Below are 18,523 nucleotides of genomic sequence, written 5' to 3'. Positions count from 1 at the left end.
TCCTTCCATTCGAAGTGTCCTCAGCACCACAAGTGTTCACCAAGTGCATGGTAACCATTGTTGCTCATTTCAGGAAGGAAGGACTCAGCATCTTCCCGTACTTGAGACAATTGGCTCATTTTGAGTTCATCCAGAGAGGAAAATGTCCACACCTTGTATCAGACTTCAGCCCTTCTTCTAAAGCTCAGGTTTCTCATCCACATGGAGAAATCTGTTCTAACACCTTCTCAGCGTCAACTGTATTGGGGCAACGTCGACACCAGTACCACCATGGTGTATCTCCCCCCTACCAAGAGCACTGACCATCTAGATGCTTCAACATCTTCCTTTTCAAATGGTCACAGCGCAGACCCTTCTGATATTGTTAGGTCATATGGCAGCTTCGGTTCATATAGTCCCACATGCACGATTACACATGCACCCTCTACAGTGGTATCTCAGGGAGAGGTGGAACCAGTACTCTCAACCTCTCTCCACTCAAATACTTATTCTTCCATCTCTATTTCAAGACTTAGTCCTGTCAAATTTACTCATGGGAAAGCCCTTTTCCCTTGCTTCTCCAATGCTCACCATCACAACAGATGCTTCCAAACTTGGATGGGGAGCCCATCTCAACACTTCCTTGACGCAGGGATTATGGACCTCGTCCCTTTGGCGCCACAGCATAAATTTTCTAGAGCTCAAGGCAGTGGAGCTTGCTCTCCGACCTTTTCAAAATTGTCTGTGCAACCAGGTCATCCGCATACGCACAGAAAATCAAGTCATGATGTTTTATATAAACAAACAAGGCGGCATGGGCTCGTGCCACCTTTGTCATGAAGCTCTTCGAATTTGGGACATAGCGCTATGGCTCCATTCCACTCTCATGGCAGTCTACATACCAGGAAAGGAAAACACAGGTGGACAGACTGAGCAGACAATTAGCGCCGCATGAGTGGTCACTTCAGAGCATGATTACTCGAAGCCTTTTTCAATGTTGGGGGACTCCATCAATAGATCTTTTTGCATCCCCTCAGAATGCCAAGTGCAAGCAATTCTGCTCCAAGTCTTACATCTGGAACAGTCTGGCGGACGATGCCTTCCAGCTACCATGGAATCACCACTTCCTTTATCCTTTCCCTCCCATTCCACTTCTAACCAAGACACTGCACAAAGCTCGGGTGGCCAAGACAACCGTGGTTCCCCCTACTTCTACAACTCTCTCTAGAACCACCTCTTTATCTGCCACAAGTTCCAGATTTGATCTCTCAAAATCACAGTCAACAGTTGCACCCCAATCTTCTAAATATTCTTCAGTCTAGATCTGAATCTACTCAAACATCTTATCCCTCTAAATGGAGAGGATATTCTAGTTGGTGTGCCTCGCGTTGATATCAACCTGCCTCACTGCCGATACAACTTTTTTTACAATACAGTATTTAGCTCATCTTTCATCCCAAGGATTATCGTATAATTTTATAAAGACTCATTTAGCAGCTCTTTCAGTATTTCATGACAGTGTTGACAACTTGACTCTTTGTCGTCCTGTAGTCAAGCGTTTCATGAACTGTTTGCTTTGTCTGCATCTGCCGCTGCGCCCTCCTACTCCAGCATGGGATCTCAACCTAATTTTATACAGATTGCTGACTCCACTAATGTAAAATTTCTCACATGGAAAACACTTTTTCTTCTTACCATTACATCTGTGGAATATACTCGAGCATTAACAATCTACTTACAGCACACTAATATTCCTGTGAGGCCTTCTCAACTGCTCTTGTCATATCAATCCCGATCTAACCCAAGACCAGTGTGAACTCTTTCGCAATGGACTGCTAATCTCATACATTTCTGTTATGTCAAGTCTGACATAGAGCATAGTACTGGCATCCCTCATGGGATAACTCATGGTTTACGTACAATGGCTACCACACGAGCACATTTGCAACGTGCGACACCTCAAGAAATTTGTACAGCTGCAATGTGGACTACCGCTCATACATTCACAAAGCATTATTGTAGTTATGCAGCATCTCATGCAGACTCCAATTTTGGACAAGCAGAGCTTCAATCTCCACTGAACTTTATTACAGTTATTATTATTGGTGTTACCTTCAAAGCTTGAGATTACCATTTTGTGGGTCTGAAATGATCAGCTGTTCCTGGAGAAATAGAAATTGCTTACCTGTAACGGTAGTTCTCCGTGAACAGATGATCGCTCAGACACACAGCCCTCCCACCCTCCCAGAGTTGCCGCTAGCTCTAGACAGAACTGGCAGGGGGATGTGGTATCAGCTGTTTCATACTGTATACTGTAGGTGGGAAGATTGACACAAGCGCAGAAAGCTTTTCTGGAGCTTTCCAAGCTTGTATACCAGCTGGGGCAGTTCCGCCCCCGTGATGTCACCATTTTGTGTGTCTGAAAGATCATCTGTCCACAGAGAACTATCGTTACAGGTAAGCATCTTCTATTTCCTGCCCTCTCCCTGTCACACTCTGTAGATGGCCTGTACTGCTTTTTGTAATCTTTTGTGTTTTTGTATTGTTTTTAGTCTATTTTGGGTCCCGGGTTCAGACCTCAGAGGCAGTGAGAAGTAAATTAACAAGAGAACAATCAGGTGCTGCAGAAAAAGTATATTATATAGGAATTGGCTTTTTTACAAATATATAGCATAAATTAGATTTAGAGTTGCTTGTGTCTGTTCCTCTGAAAATGGCTGAGGAGGGTCTGTGTGTAGGTGTGAAGAGGCTGGAGGAGAAAGAAAGAAGAGGGGGCAGGGGTATGAGACCTGTCTTTTATAGAATTGAGGACTAGCAATACTAAACAGGATTAATAAGACCACGTGGGTCTGCTCTGATCTGACTTTGGCTGATTCTAACAGAGCTATTGATGCACCAAAAAGTTTGCATGCAAATGATTTGTGTAGAGGTTTGTCGTAATCCCCATCTCTCCTGTCCAATTGATTGCTGTGAGAATGACTCTCACACATGCATAGAGCCAGCAGGGGAGGTCTCCTGCCACTCAGCTGTTCGAGGCAGGAACCTTTTTTTTTTTTTAAATGGACACGTGCACAGTATCTGTCTCATTAAAAAAAGAAAAAAGACCCGCCCCTGCTAACAGCCCTCCCAGACATCCCAATGAGCCAGCACCGGGGACCAACCCCCCCCCCCACCCCCTCAACAGCAAAAATGGCAGGAGAGATGGCCACTACCTCCTGCCCAATGAATTCCCCCCCCCCCTTTGCCCACTTCCTTCTGCCCAGTGAACTTCCCCCGGTGGTAGCAAAAACAGCAGGAGGGATGCCCCCCTCCGCGCCAGGCACCCCCTCCCCCCAAATCATTCCCTACTCTATGTTTCAACGTGAGAAATTACATCATAAACAAAGAGATGCTCACTCTCTCCTGCTCTGAGTTAAGAACCTAATCTTTCATTCTTTTGCAAAGGATCGGATTATGTAAGAAAGCTGATGTACCTAAACTGTCAGATGTCTGGGGAGGGACATGAGTTTGTGCATTTTTGACTGCAGATGCGGCTTTTGTATTTGGACCATTTAATCAAAGCGCTACATTAGTTGAATATTGGGGTCCAAGTTCTGATTTCATGTATGCTAGCATTGCATCTACAACACAGAAGACTCCTGATGCAGGCTGATGTGGCCGAAACATGTACATGCCGCTATATCGGGCAATGGTGCGCCCGCATCTGGAATACTGCATTCAATACTGGTCACCGTACCTTAAGAAGGATATGGCAACACTCGAGAGAGTCCAGAGAAGAGCAACAAAAATGATAAGGGGCATGGAAAACCTTCCATATGCTGAGAGGCTGGAGAAACTGGGGCTCTTTTCCATGGACAAACGCAGACTTAGAGGGACATGATAGAAACTTACAAGATCTTAAAGGGTATAGAGAAGGTAGAGAGGGACAGATTCTTCAGACTGGTGGGGGAAACAAGAACAAGAGGGCATTCAAGAAAATTGAAGGGAGACAGTCTCAGAATGAATGCTAGGAAGTTCTTCACACAGAGGGTGGTGGATACCTTGAATGCGCTTCCAGAGGAGGTGGTAGAGGAGAGTACAATTTTGGGTTTCAAAAAGGGGTTGGACAACTTCCTGAAGGAAAAGGGGATTGGAGGGTATAGTTAGAGGGGTACTACACAGGACAAAATGTCTTAAATAAAGGATCACTTACAGGTCGCTGACCTGGGGGACCGCCGTGGGAGCGGACTGCTGGGCACGATGGACCTGTGGTCTGAGTTGGCAGAGGCGATGCTTATGTACATGTACATGTGGAGTCATTGATTAAAATAAAAGAAATCTCAAAACATACAAGCACACCTGCTTTTATTGGACATCTCCACTGTTTGGTTGCGTTTGGTTTGTGGAGTTGATTCTCCTGTTCATCATCGTAGTCACTTGAGCTACCATGGAATCCACCTTTGGCTGTAAAAATCAGCTGCTGGAAGTACCGAGCCATAGGATAAAACCTGGACATAGTTTTTGCAACCTTTAGGGAAACTGCAGGTGGCTCCCATTGGTCAGTGACTAATGAGTCAATGTCTGGATATGCCAGAAAGAATGTAGTCTGTGTGTTTGTACCGCACATAATGGAACACTGGGAGGTGGAGAGCTGTTTAGGGTCTAATTTCAGCTCAGAGTTTCCGAAATGACATGTGAAACAGTTGCGGTCTTGAAAAGATGGCACACTGAAGGATCGTCTCCCTGATCAATAGCAGCCACAGCCTCCTGACCTCTGGTCCCCAACAGGGATCCTAAATCATCTAAGGATGCTGCGGATCCTTGAGATAATAAAGGCATGGAAAGGGACTTCCAGACTCCAGTCCTCCTAGTCTTGCTCCAAATGGTCACTGCCACTTGGAGCCAACCTGTTCTGAAATAGGGAAGTGTAGCAGGGACGTAACTCTCCCTGTATCGGGGCCGGCGCATTCGCAGGCAGCGCAGCACTCCCTGGGTCCGTCAAGAGACTTTCCATAAGAAACTGACACAAAGTCTGAAAACCCCTGGACAGGTTGGACCTCCATCTCCTCCACACGTTCGCATTTCATATCCTCGTTGCATACAGCTTCTGAATGGGATCTCTTCCCTGAAGGTTGGGCTTTTGGGGGTTCTCCCACCCTGGAGGACTCTAGGAAGGCTGAGCCTGAAACATTGGGGTCGCCTCTCCGAACATGATCCTGTTTCAAAGATTCTTCATCAGATTCAAAGTTCCTGTTCCATTTAATCACTGCAAGAAAAAGTATGGATCCATGGAAGTTTAAACAAGTGACTTTTTCTTGCAGTGATTTCTTGTAATGATTACATGGAACAGGAGCCTCGACCCTGATGAAGAATCTTTGAAACAGGATCATGTCGGGAGAGGGGACCCGACTGTTCAATAAACTGGGATAACATCAGAATGCAAGATAAGTGAACTATTTATAAAAATCAAGATAAGAGATTGATTTATAAGAATTAAATGGCAATAAATTTATTAATTGAAAGTGAATTAGTTTAAAGAATATAGGAAAAGGTTTATATAAAAATATAACAAAATTTCAGCAAAAAAAAAATTATAAAAATGATCAATCCTATGAAGAAGTATAACTGAGCTATAAGGTTTGGAAGTTCAAGTCAACCATCTGAGGATCCATAATAAATATATTAATTTGATGATTGCCATTGAAGTTATTGGTATTTAGGACATCCAATACTCTGTACCAGTTCTGGCTCCTAATCTACCTTTCCTCAAGAAAACATGCTTCTACATCGGGGGAAGGATAATAAAATAACTACCACCTTAACTCTTGTTTTATTTACCCCCTCTTCTATTAAACAGCGCTAGCAGTTTGTAGCGCAGAGAGCCGCTCTCAATGGCCCACGCTGCTCCCAACGCTCATAGGAACTCTATGGGCCTCTTCTATTAAACTGCACTAGCAGTTTTTAACGCAGAGCCGTGCTAAAGGCCCGTGTTGCTCCCGACGCTCATAGGCGGGCCATTCAGCGCGGTTTCCCGCGCTAGAAACTCTTAGCGCAGTTTAATAAAAGAGGCCCTATAAGCGTTGGGAGCAGTGCGGCTCACCACACTAAAAGCTGTTATCGCAGTTTCGTAGTAGAGGGGGGTTAGTGTCAGGAACAAATGTTTTGAAGCCTTTTTCTCTTAATTACTTTGTATTCAGATTAAGAGTAGTTTGAATTTTTTTGGTGGAGGAAGGAGGGGGGGGGGATTTTTATTACAGTAAGTAAATAATGAAGGAAAGCTAAGCGCTCATGCTGCAGTGAGAGGGAATGGATGCATCAGTAGATGGAACCTAAGCATAGTACTGGGCAGAGCTTTGGATTCTTGCCCAGAAATAGCTAAGAAGAAAAAAAAAAAAAATCTCATATTGAATCAGGTTGGGCAGACTGGATGGACCATTCGGGTCTTTATCTGCTGTCATCTACTATGTTATGTTACTATGAGTAAGGAAGAAACAGTGTGGAGAAAGCTGGGAAGGGAACACTGAACAGATACTGGAGACAGGGTTAACAAAACAATAAAAAGTTATTACCTCCCATCAAAACTGCTCTGAAAAATGCTATAAAAAAGAAGTGGGTGATAAACACCAGAGCGAGGCTTGTAACCATTGGGCGAGGCTATTGGAGCAGCAGAATGAGGCTTGGAATTCACACAGAAACAGCAGAGAGCGTTCCTGACGCTTTCCAGGAAGTGACGTAAGAACGCTTGGGCTGATTTCCATGGCGACAGAAGATGGCGCTTCGAGGCAAGTGAAGCGTGGTTTGGGGCTTGGAGCTGCGGGAGGGAGCTCCATATTTCATTTTCTCCTCCCCCCCGTAGCAAGTGCGTGTGCCTGGCATGTCTGTGAGGGTGTGAGGGAACCGTCGAGCGAGCTAAGCATGACAGGAGAGTGGACCGAGTAAGGTTTGCATCGATGCTCATGCTCTTTTTCTCTGTTACAGGGAAGCACCGAGCGGTTGTATCCTTCCCATTGTTGCATCTTATTTTATGACTCAAATATATGGCCCATGCATAATGGGAGGAAGCGGTAACTTGCTTAAAAATAGGAATAACTTCTTTCCCTGTTCTACACCAATGATCCCCAACCCTGTCCTGGAGGACCACCCCTAATGAATATGCACGGAGCAGATTTGCATGCCTGTCACTTCCATTACAGTGGTGCCTCGCATAACGGACGCCTCGCACAGCGAACGCTGCGCACAACGAACTTCAGGTCTTGCTTCCCACAACGAACTTCGTTTCACACAACGAAGTCGCCCGAGCTGCATCCTTAACTGCCCTCTCTCCGCCTGGCTCCCTGTGCAGTGGCGCTACATATTTTAAACCCCCCTGCCGCCGCTGCTGCATATTTTTAAGCCTCTGCCGCCACCGCATATTTTTAAACCTCCCCCCGCCGCCACATATTTTTTTAAAAAAGCCACCACTGCTGCAACTTTAATCTCACCCGCTCACTCGTAACTGGTGGTCTAGCAAATTTCCCAGCCAGAAGCGCAGAGATCAAGAGCAAGCCTTCTGTGCTACTGCCTGGGCCTGCGCTGATCTCTGAATGGCTGCAGTCAGCTCTCGCGGGACTCACAAGAACTAACTGCAGCCATTCGGAGATCGGCATGGGCCCACACAGGCATGCAGAGGAATTGCTCCTGATCTCTGCGCTTCTGGCCTGTACGCCACTGGCTGGGAAAGATGGGAGGAATTAAAAAAGGTACTGGGGAGTATGTGGGGGGTGATTATAATACACAGCAAGGATCAACAAAACCCCTGTCTCCCCTCCCCTTCACATATATCCCCTCTACTATCAAGAAAATTGAATAAGCCAAATTATTATAGAATGCTACACAGAAATATCATGCTAACAGAATACCACAGTCACACATAGCAGGAATAGGGTTAGGGTAGTGCAACTAGGGCAAAGGTCCCCCCTGGTCAAAGAGAGCCGTAAGCCTCTGCCTGGACTTTGCAGTCCCCAGTTGTGTCTAACACCAGCTCTAACAAGATAAATTTATCTTTTTTTATGTCATCTTAGCATATTTTATGCTACAGAACGAATTATTTTTTTTAACATGTATTGTTATGGGAAAACGCATTTCACATAACGAACTTTTCGCATAACAAACTTGCTCCTGGAACCAATTAAGTTTGTTGTGTGAGGCACCACTGTATTTGCAAATCTCTCTCATATACTTCTTTGTTCAAACCCCTTACCATTTTTGTCGTCTTCACCTACACTGCTTCAAGTCTTTTTATATCCTTCGCCAGATATGGCCTTACTCTGTGTGTATGACATCCTTTCTTGCAAGAGAGTAAAATAAAACTAGTTGCTGTTTCACATCGGAGTCCATCCTGAGTTTTTCCAGTGGGAGCTCATTGTTTCTCACAGTTTCATCCTTGGTAATTGGCAAGAAGGAAGAAAAGGAGGCAAGGGGATGGAGGGTCAGAAGGGGAGATGGGAGGAGGGAGAGGCAGAGGTGATTTTACCCAGGCTCTCTCATATATACAGTAACTGTTTCTATGTGCTTAAGCAGAGTGTCTGTTTCTTCTTAGGCTTCATGTTTGTCCACTTCCTGTTGCTTCAAGGCCAGCAATGATGTTCAGTAACTGGTGTCTAAATCTGAAATGCAGCTTTTGCGTTCTGACAGTCTGTCGTGTCACAATACAGAGTGCTAGCATGATGCTGACATGAGATCACAATAAGGTGAAGATATCGAATCTACATTTAGGATGTGGATAGTGGTGGATATATCACCCAAGTTTTGATCATTGTTTGAAACGGAATTGAAAGTTGTTGAAGCATATTCTAAAACTATTGTCATGTATCCTGAGCTTTCTAAATAGATTCTCCTTTATGGAACAGCTTAGATATTGGACCAATAGGTGGATTAATTGTGGGAGGCTAGGGCATATAAGATTCAAAGGGCATACTGAATATCTTTTACTGTAATACATTCTATCTTAAGAAATTTAGGGTTATAACAAACTAACTCCCCTCCCCCTTTATCTTGTTTTAATCCTTTATTTATATTTTCCAACAATAAGTACAAAAATAAAACTTCTTGTGAAACAAATACAGCAAAATAAGGTTACATAGTAATCATTGAAACAATGAAAAGTAGAATAATTGAATGTCTTTCCTTAGACCTCAACAAAATAAGGGGGGAGTTAAAGCCAGAATATTGAATTAGCAAACCCTATTACAAATGTTGACTCCTAGCCCTTTGTTGTAATGAGGGACTTCTATAGTTGAGTGCCATAAGATAAATGGGATATTCAGCTATACTTTGACAAGTTTCATACCTTCCTGTTGTCATTGTAGAAATTTCCTTTGCAGCTCCATGCAGAGATTGCCTGACCACCCTCATCTCATCTGCCCCATCTTACTCTTACTTCAGGAAATCCCTCAAATCTTACCTCTATGATAAATTTCTCGAACCCCTCCCCCCCAAATAACCAAACCCTACCATCTCTATCTTACTCTTTAATTCTCTCAAACAGTATTTTTACTGTATAAATATTGCTGCTGTAGATGTACAGACTCCTGCACTGTAATTCTGCTTTGTCTTCCATTGTATTAATACCTATGCTAAACTATGTACAGTCCCCTGCATTGTAACTTGCTCTCAACTACATAGTACATTCCCTTACATTGTACCATTGCTGTATATGTACAGTCTCTTACACTGTAAACCACTCTGAACTGTTTGTGGTATTGCGGTATACAAAAATAAAGTTATTATTATTATTAATAGAACAGTGTAAGGGTTTCCCCTTTCATCTTCACTTGCCTACCGTATTCCTTACCAAGATCTGTCAGATGTCTTCCACCCCACTGGAAATCCTTCTGTTCCTGAATGGATGGTATTATGCTACTTACTTTCTATTGGAGATCCTTATCTTTGTCTACAAAGGTAAGATCTTTAGACTACCGTATTTGAAAGCATACATGTATTTCAGCTATGTCATTTTGTATATTTTAGCAAATATATTGAAATTAAAAATAGTCTTCTGTTACACTCCCCAGAACCCTTTTCTGTTTGCTGGTTATCACAAGCCCTCTTTTAAATTTTCTTTGAATTTTAGTGGTTTGGCTTTCACTTGTATACTTTTATCCTCATAGGACTAATTTTGCCATATCCCACAGCTAATTTGACACTGGATATTGTCATGCTGTTTCTCTATCTTGGCATTGAAGTCATTAGGATATTTTATGGTGAGTAAAATTAAAATTGATTATCTACTTAGATTTGTCAGTTCCTCCCTATCTGCCATGTGCACAGTGGGACAATTAGGAGAAATCCAACCCTTAATATCATACAAAGTGGGGAGGAGAGACCTGGCCACACTGTGTGCTGTGAAGTATCTTAGACATGGGTTCTAGTCTCTTCACTCATCCATTTCACAATACTGCATACAATGACATCTCAAAGAAGACCAGTTCCAACTACAGCGTACCTGAGCTAACCATGAGAAAGGAACCTATTCCTGAAATTATGCATGTCTCCTGATTTTCCATGTTCATAACTGAAATTTCAATTTACCGTATGTACTCAAATATAAGTTGATCCGAATATGTCAATCTGAATATAAGTCGAGACTCCCATTTCCCCCCAAAAGGAGGAAAAATGGTTGACTCAAATATAAGTCAGGTGGCTTAATAATCAAGTGCCCCCTGCCAGGCACTGCACGCAGCCCCTTTCCCTCCCCTTCCAACCCCTGTCAGGCTCTGCACCCAGCCCCCTTCCTGCCAGGCACTGCACGCAGCCCCCTTCCCTCCCTCCCAACCCCTGTCAGACTCTGCACCCAGCTCCCTTCCGTCCCAACCCCTGTCAGTCTCTGCACCCAGCCCCCTCCCTGCCCTGTCCTCGGTGCTGCTCAGCGGCTGAAGAAACCCGATCTCGAGGTAGCCACCACCGACTGAGTTAGCACTGAGCAGGAACGTGGAAAGCTCGCTCCTGCCAGCTGCAACTCTGGACCACCAGTGATTGGCAGAGGAGGTGCGAGGACAGAGCAGGGAGGGGGGACAGAGTGTAGAGCCTCGCGGCAGCCTGCAATAATTCTGGGAGGGGGGCACTGGCCTGAATATAGACCAGGACCCCCATTTTTGGGCCCCAAAATCCCAGCTTATATTAGAGTATATACGGTAATCTGCATATAGTTTTACCTTTAAAAATCCTAAATAATTGAATTTAGAGGAGCAATAGAGAAGAAATTGATCATGGAAGAGTATGTCTACCAAAAACCTTTTCAGACAACAGAAGAGGAAGAACATTAGATATGGACCCTAGCAGGGGTGTGAAAAATAGTGAATGGCAGAGGCTGTGGGAAAAGAAAATAAACTTTGTTTTAAAAAGATGCTCTTATTTTTAAGTAACATGCACTTTTGTTACATGTTCAATGCATCCTCACAATTACAGATTAAAAAAAAAATACAGAAAGCCTCAATTCTAATGACAAACCTTGTTGTGTGGTGGGAGTGATATCAACAACTTCCTGATAACTTTCTCTTGCTCAGGCTCCAAGGGGAATCTGTTGCAACGGAAGATGCCTCTTGCCATTAGCTTAGGCTTGATGATTCCAGCTGCTGTGATGGCAGTATACTACCTGCTGCTGCAGACATATGTGCTGCGCCTTGAAGCCATTGTAAATATCATCCTACTCGTGTTTTATGCACTTGAGCTGCTGCTTTCCATTGTGGCGTTGATTTCATTCTCCAGGTAACAAAGAGTCAATTTGTGTGCAGTGAGATAGAACACAGGGTATATATGGTTAGCATTATGGGGATTATGGTAATTATTTATTTCAGCGGACACTCCAAGAAAGGGCAAGAATTATGCACTAGCAATATTGCTGCCATTTAAGAAATCCAGGGCCTGCAAAATAATTATTTCTAACAACAGTGACTAGTGCGCCAGTATGCATAAACAGAGACATGAAGCCTTCTCCAAGGGGACTTTCTCAATATATTGGCCAGAAACAGCATGAATGGTGACATTCTAGGGAGGGTGCAAGTGAAACAAGATGAAATAAAAACAAAAACGTCTTGCAGATATTCTTAGTTGTAGCCTGATCTGGAACAAAGGAGGGAATTAAAATTATGCATTCCAATCTTATGATAGTATGTTGGGAGGAAGAAAATGTAAGCAGAATGTACCACAGCTGTGGGATTCCAAAAATAAAAGTATAACTCTAAAATAGAAATATTTATTGAAAGTGAAAAAGTACAAACTTTGCTTGTCTGCCTTTCCCACTTTCAATAAACATATGTTTTAAAAAAAAAAAACCTAACTCGTTATAGAAGAAAACAATAATTTGTTCAAACAAACAATAATTGCATATATCAGAGAACAAATTGATATCAAATCAAATTGATTAACCAGACCTCAAATACCCAAGGCACTACTGAATGATTTTTCATGCCCTTACTGGGGTGGTAATTCATCATTGGTCTTGGTAAGTGACATGTGCTCAAATCTTTTTAATTTGATGACAATTAATAAATATAAAGTGCATTTAGTGCTTAAGGTGCTAAAGAAAGGAAGGCACTTATCTTTTGTGCCCGACAGCTGCCCAACCGTTTCACACCATGTTTCGTCAGGGGCTATGCCTCCTTTGAATATATGCACCAAAAACTGAAAGAAACAAAACTTGATTTTTTATTTATAGTTTGAAATCTTAGCTTAACCAATTAAAATTTTTGTTTAATATTATATAAATTACTAATTGATAATAGACTAAGTTCCAACCATTCCCTACATATGTTATATAATAGATGAATTAATGGTTAATTCATGAAATTAAAACACATGAATTCCAACACTCAGTTGATGAATTGAACGGATAGCTCACCAAAAATTAATTAAAAATAAGATTGATAAATTGATGCATTAGTAAATTAATTAACCAAACAAATAACTTACATAAAAATAATTAATTAATCAATATATTATTAGTCAATCAAAAACTACATCAATGTTGATGTACAACACTACTTTCTACTAATACTTATTTTATAAATTACTTCATTATACTGCATATTGAATCTGAACATTTCTTCTAAATTGATTAATTATATGTGAATGATTAATAGCAGTTCTACCTAGGAGTGTGTGGCGCAGTGGTTGGATCTACAGCCTCAGCACCCTGGGGTTGTGGGTTCAAACCCCGCGCTGCTCCTTGTGACTCTGGGCAAGTCACTCAGTCCTCTATAGCCCCAGGTACGTTAGATAGATTGTGAGCCCACCGGGACAGATAGGGAAAATGCTTGAGTACCTGATTGTAAAAACCGCTTAGATAACCTTGATAAGCGGTATATCAAATCCTAATAAACTTAAACTTAACTTAAACTACCTATTTAATAAATAAATTAAATATATTGATAAATAACTAACTTATGATAAATTAATTGATCAAACAACTCAGCGTATTGATGACACAATTTGATGTACTCAAAAGGAAATTGCAATGATATTAATCAACTATGTTAATCCTTGAAATATATGTATTAAAAATATGTTTCAGCAGTCAATTGCCAACGCGATTTAACAGCCCATGTCCCTAGAAAATTAGAATTGATACATTCTAAACCACATGTCTTAGATATGCATTACCCCCCCCTCTTTTATGAAGTCCGATAGCACAGGCCGATGTGCTAAATGCTCCGTCGCACATAGGAATTGAATGGGTGTTGGAGGATTTGCCACATGTCTTTGTAAAAGAGGCCCTATATTAGTCTAATATAAAGAGGGATTTTTTTGTTGTCTTTTACATAGGCTAACATAAAAACTACAGTGCATTAACATGGAGAACTTGGAAGCATATGCTCATAGATAGAATAAAAGTAGAGCTAGTTCAGTCTTTTCTGTATAACATGGCACTTGTTGGAAACCCCAGCTGGAGGTTACACAGCAGTTTTGCCCAATTATGTTAAAAGATGTCATACTGAATAACATGCAGGGCTTTCCAAACCTCTCCTGGAGACTCCGTGGCCAGTTGAGTTTTCAGGATATCTACAATTCATATGCATGTAAGAGAGCTGTATATATATGAATCAATTTTCTTATGTTAGAACTCTCATGTCTACAAATCTATTTCATGCATATTTAGTGTGGATATCCTGAGCACATGACTGGCTGTGGTTCCCAAGGAAAGGTTTGGAAAGCGCAGTAGTGATATATTAGATGGTTGCTCTGTTACCTACATTGGGTTTGTTTTCATTTGGAGATCTCCTCCCCCCTCTATCTCTCCCTTCAGAGTGGAAACTTACTGAAGTTGCTGTCTTCCCCTTGCTGAGACCAGGAGGATCAACATCTTCTGTGGATCTAGATTTCTGCTGTAGAGGACAGAGCTTCTAGAAACAAACATCACCCCATCAGTATGTACCACTTCATCTATAGGAGAGTGCTGAAGGACATCCTTGTCATTGTTGCTTAATAGATGGAGTGGACCAGTCTCTATGTTTGTCAGTATTTACCCTAGCAGGCATGGGTTTGCATTTCAAATATCCTGTTGAATATGTTTGGTACTTAACAGTTATGCAACAAATCAAGTGATCTGGATTTCAGTGGTTCAGAGGATATAGGCTAAGACCTCCATCTGGGTGTGATGGCGCTTTCTAGCTCTGGAGGAGAGATTTTGATCTTCTGTTGTTGTAAGTGCATATCGGCCTGGATTCTGTAAATGGTGCCGTAAGCAGCTGGCGCCTACCAAAACAGCACCGGGTTGCGTTTCAGTCACTTAATGGTGCATAGGTGCCGACAGTGTAGGGCAGAAGGCCTACATTGACAGTGCCTACTTTTGATGTGAATCGGACCTTCTGAGGCGCCTAAGGTCACTTCTGGTGCAAACCATTCCTACTTCAACCTTAGGTTTCCTTAGGCACCTCCATAGCCACAGTTGTGGAGCCGTTTTGGTAGGCGCCAGCCACTAACAGCCTCCGGGCACTCACATTTTTTTTAAATGAGATTTTAATTGGTTTCTAATTGACACAGTCAATTACTGTGCCAAGTGAACCAATTAAAACAACTAAGTTAGACTGTTCACATACATGCTATGAGATGCTGTTTGTACTGTGTATTTCAGGCCATACCTACCAGTTCTGGAATTCTTGCTGGTTGGACTCCCTTCGTGTTTGTTTATCTTGACACAAGCTTGCAACACACATAATGTCCATGCATGCTCCTGCGGCATGTTCAGAAACATTGCAATAAGTAAAGAATGTCCCAGGATGCTCATTGTCAGAGCAGCAGATCAAATAACCACAGGAACCACAGGTTATCTGTCTTTCTTATATTTTAAATCTAACCACATACCTCAGAGTTGGGACAGTTCAACGTGTGACGTTCTCTGTGACTGTCCATGAATTAATAAATATAAATTCAATCTATAATAGTACCTTCACACCCTTGCACGTTTTTTACATTTTGCTGTCTAAAATACCATTCAACATACATAACATACTCTATATTTTTAACTTGAAAGGGCAATACTCAGAGTAATTAAGGATAAGAAACCAAGACATCTTGATCATATACATCTCTTCACCATTTGTCATAGCAAATCCAAAAGATGCCTTAACAAGCCTTTGACAAGCAGTGCTAAACAGTCTCCTTTGTGACCAAACAAAACTGTGTGATCCCCTGGAAATACAGAATAATGATTCACCCATAGAGAGCCAATCCAGGTAGTGACCGCAATTGTGGGTTTTGTGACAGCACCCCCCCCCCCCCCTCTTTTGGGAAGCTCTGGTAAATAGTGCTCAGCTCTATCTAGTTACATTTCTTGAGGTGACTCAAATACTGCTGGAAGAAGAATCAAACTGTTTCTGTTGCATGAAGTGAATTTTAAAGCAAGTGTAAAGATGCATAATATGAAACCATTGAAGAAACTCTGCAATAAAATTATCCAATTATCCATATCTCCACTGAGACCCTGAGTCAGATAGGATTTAGCTCCATGGGTGAAACTACTGAGGAAGGTCACTAAGTATCTGAGCTTGGGAAAAATGTTGACTGCTTAACACTTTAAAATTACTCCACAAACATGGCTGCTGTGGGAGATTGGTAAGAAGAAAGCCCCTACTAAAGACAATCCATGTGATGTACCATATGATACTTGCAAAAAAGCAATGTATAGTACACATGTCAGAAAAGTTTTTTTGGTCTGCAAAGTGGAATTTAGGGCCAAATATTAAGCAGTAGGGTGGAATAAACCAAATGCAGCACTTCATCCATCTAACATGGTCCCTATAATAAAGCATGCTGGAGGCAGCTTTATGTTTTGGTGATGCTTTGCAGCAGCAGGGTCAAGGAAGCTAGTGAAGATCAAGGGAAAGAAGGATACACAAATACAGGCAGATCCCAGAGGAAATCTTGTTCTATAGTGGCCAGAGACCTTGTTCTGACACGAAGGACAACAATCCACAGCAAAAGCAACAACAGAGTGGTTCAACAAGAAGAAAGTAAATATCCTCCAGCAGCCCATCTGAGCCCCGATTTGAATCAAAAGTCTATTTTTCTTCTCTCTTTAGATCTGTCCATGGTTTCTGACTTTGTGGACCACAATCATCTTGCTAGATTTACAAGATATAGGCATCACCGATAAAGCTATCAACTGGTTCATTTCTTATCTGACTGACTGAAAGTACACCGTCTGCTGGCATGATGTACTATTGCTGCCATTTTGCCCTGTGGCATTCCAGAAGAGGTGCTGTGAGGGGACTTCTAGAGACAGAAGAGATCTTCACTGGGAAGACTTTGTTAGGAAATTGCTTACAAATTTGGGAAAAGGGAGTCCTTAAGATAAATAGATAAGCAATTGCCATACTGGGAGAGACTAAAGGTCCATCAAGCCCAGTATCCTGTTTTTAACAGTGGCCAACCCAGATCCCAAGTAGTAGCAAAACAGTCATTAGTAGCAGTATAGAAGCTCTCAATAATCATAAATCCTCTTTGACATTATAGGCGTCCTTGAACATAAATGTTTTGAGGTTTGATTTACGGTAAATCTTGATAAAGAAGTTTCTTGTCTAAGATAGCCTGGTAGGGCATTCCATAATGTAGGTGCAGTTACGGAAAAAATGGTTTTACGTATAGTGTCATTTGGCGAATTGATGGAAACGAAAGAAGATTTTGTTGAGTTGAATGAAGTGATCTAGAAGTGGTATATGGAAGTATTAATCTATAGATAAATGCCGGAGAGTGCTCTATTTTTGTTTTAAAAGTAAGGGGTAAGATTTTGAAGGTGATATGGTGTGATAAGGGCAGCCAATAAGCGTTTTTAAGAGTGGAGTGACATGATCATATTTTTTGGCCTTATGAATAATTTTCATGGCTGTGTTTTATATAAGTTGGAGTATTCTAATATCTTTGCCTCTTTGGGTTTTGGCCAGGTATTAGTGACCTGGATTGGCCACCGTGAGAATAGTGTTTTATAAATGTCAGGGGGATTACATAATGAGGGCTACCAGATATTTTTAAAGTTTGAATAGTTTGTAGAGTCTCCATAAGTGAAGGCGTTTTGAACACTGAAAAAGTGCTAAATGATAAGTGTGAGAGGTTAAATGGTAAATTAGGAGATTGTATCGCGGATGGTTGCGTAAGATTATTGTGCACAATTTTTATTTTATTTTCAAAGTAGTTTTTCAAGTCTTGTGCTGGGGGGGATGGAGGCATCGATTAGTTTTTGGTTATCTTGCATTGTAAGTGATCTAACTATTGTACTGAAATGTTGTTAGCACTAGCAATGCGTTTGGAATAGTATTTCCTTTTTCTTCTTGAATTGACATTTTGTAGAGGGTTGCCTTTTCTTTATAATGGTTCAGTGCCGAGAGGAAACGGTGTCGTTTCCATCGATTCTCTGACGAGTGCAATTGTTGATGAGGTAATGGGAGTTCTGATGTGTACCAAGGTTTCTTTTTGAAAGTACAAAAGCATTTAATTTTAAATGCTCTGTCATTAAATCTGCTTCCTTTCAGATGCGGCTTTTTGTCCCCATATGATTTAAGCATAAAAAATTTTTGTTTTGAAATTTTTTTCCTTGTAAATTGTAATGCTCAAATTTGCTTTTATGTAAATGGAAAATTATTTAAAAAAAAAAGAAAAAAAAAAAAAGGGACTTCTAAGCTGTACTGCCCCCCCCCCTAGCATCTCCAGTTCTCCTGACTGGCACACCAGTTACCTTCACCCACTCCCTCAAGATACTGGGAGTAACTCTGGATAATACCTTATTTTATTAACAATATATATCAAACATTATCAAGAATTGCTTCTTTAAGTTGAAATAGATATAGTTTGTTCAACATATCTTATAATGATCAAATTGGACTATTGTAATTCCCTCCTACAAGGGATAAGATCCCATGGGCATCTCCAGCTTGTACAGTGTTGACTGGCTGCTGACCGGATCCATATGAACACATTATTCCACTACTGTGTGATGAACACAGGCTCCCAATTGCACATCAAATCTGCTAATGACCCACAAGATCCCCACCATATTTACCTACTAGGAGTCTCTGCTCTTCACAATATAACTGCC

The 18,523-nt window shown here is 41.6% G+C and overlaps 1 protein-coding gene across 7 annotated transcripts; it reads left to right on the top strand.

Moving 5' to 3' along the window:
- The first annotated feature begins 6,687 nt into the window (after positions 1–6,687).
- On the top strand, positions 6,688–18,097 carry TMEM216 (transmembrane protein 216). Of its 7 annotated transcripts, none has more exons than XM_033928696.1 (6): positions 6,688–6,740; positions 6,937–6,953; positions 9,804–9,897; positions 10,107–10,199; positions 11,502–11,703; positions 14,240–18,097. In XM_033928696.1, exons 1-6 carry the CDS (start codon positions 6,728–6,730, stop codon positions 14,253–14,255), a joined length of 435 nt encoding a protein of 144 aa, XP_033784587.1. In that variant the 5' UTR covers positions 6,688–6,727; the 3' UTR covers positions 14,256–18,097. The 7 variants fall into 7 exon arrangements, with proteins under 7 accessions (XP_033784587.1, XP_033784586.1, XP_033784585.1 ...); XM_033928694.1 differs by having other exon boundaries at positions 6,722–6,740; positions 6,937–7,022; positions 9,739–9,897; XM_033928697.1 differs by lacking the exon at positions 6,688–6,740 and adding an exon at positions 6,755–6,817.
- The last annotated feature ends 426 nt before the right edge of the window (positions 18,098–18,523 follow it).

Source organism: Geotrypetes seraphini, chromosome 19 (genome assembly GCF_902459505.1).
Source record: "Geotrypetes seraphini chromosome 19, aGeoSer1.1, whole genome shotgun sequence".
Lineage (NCBI taxonomy): Eukaryota > Metazoa > Chordata > Amphibia > Gymnophiona > Dermophiidae > Geotrypetes > Geotrypetes seraphini.
This window is presented reverse-complemented; position numbering and strand designations above follow the sequence as displayed.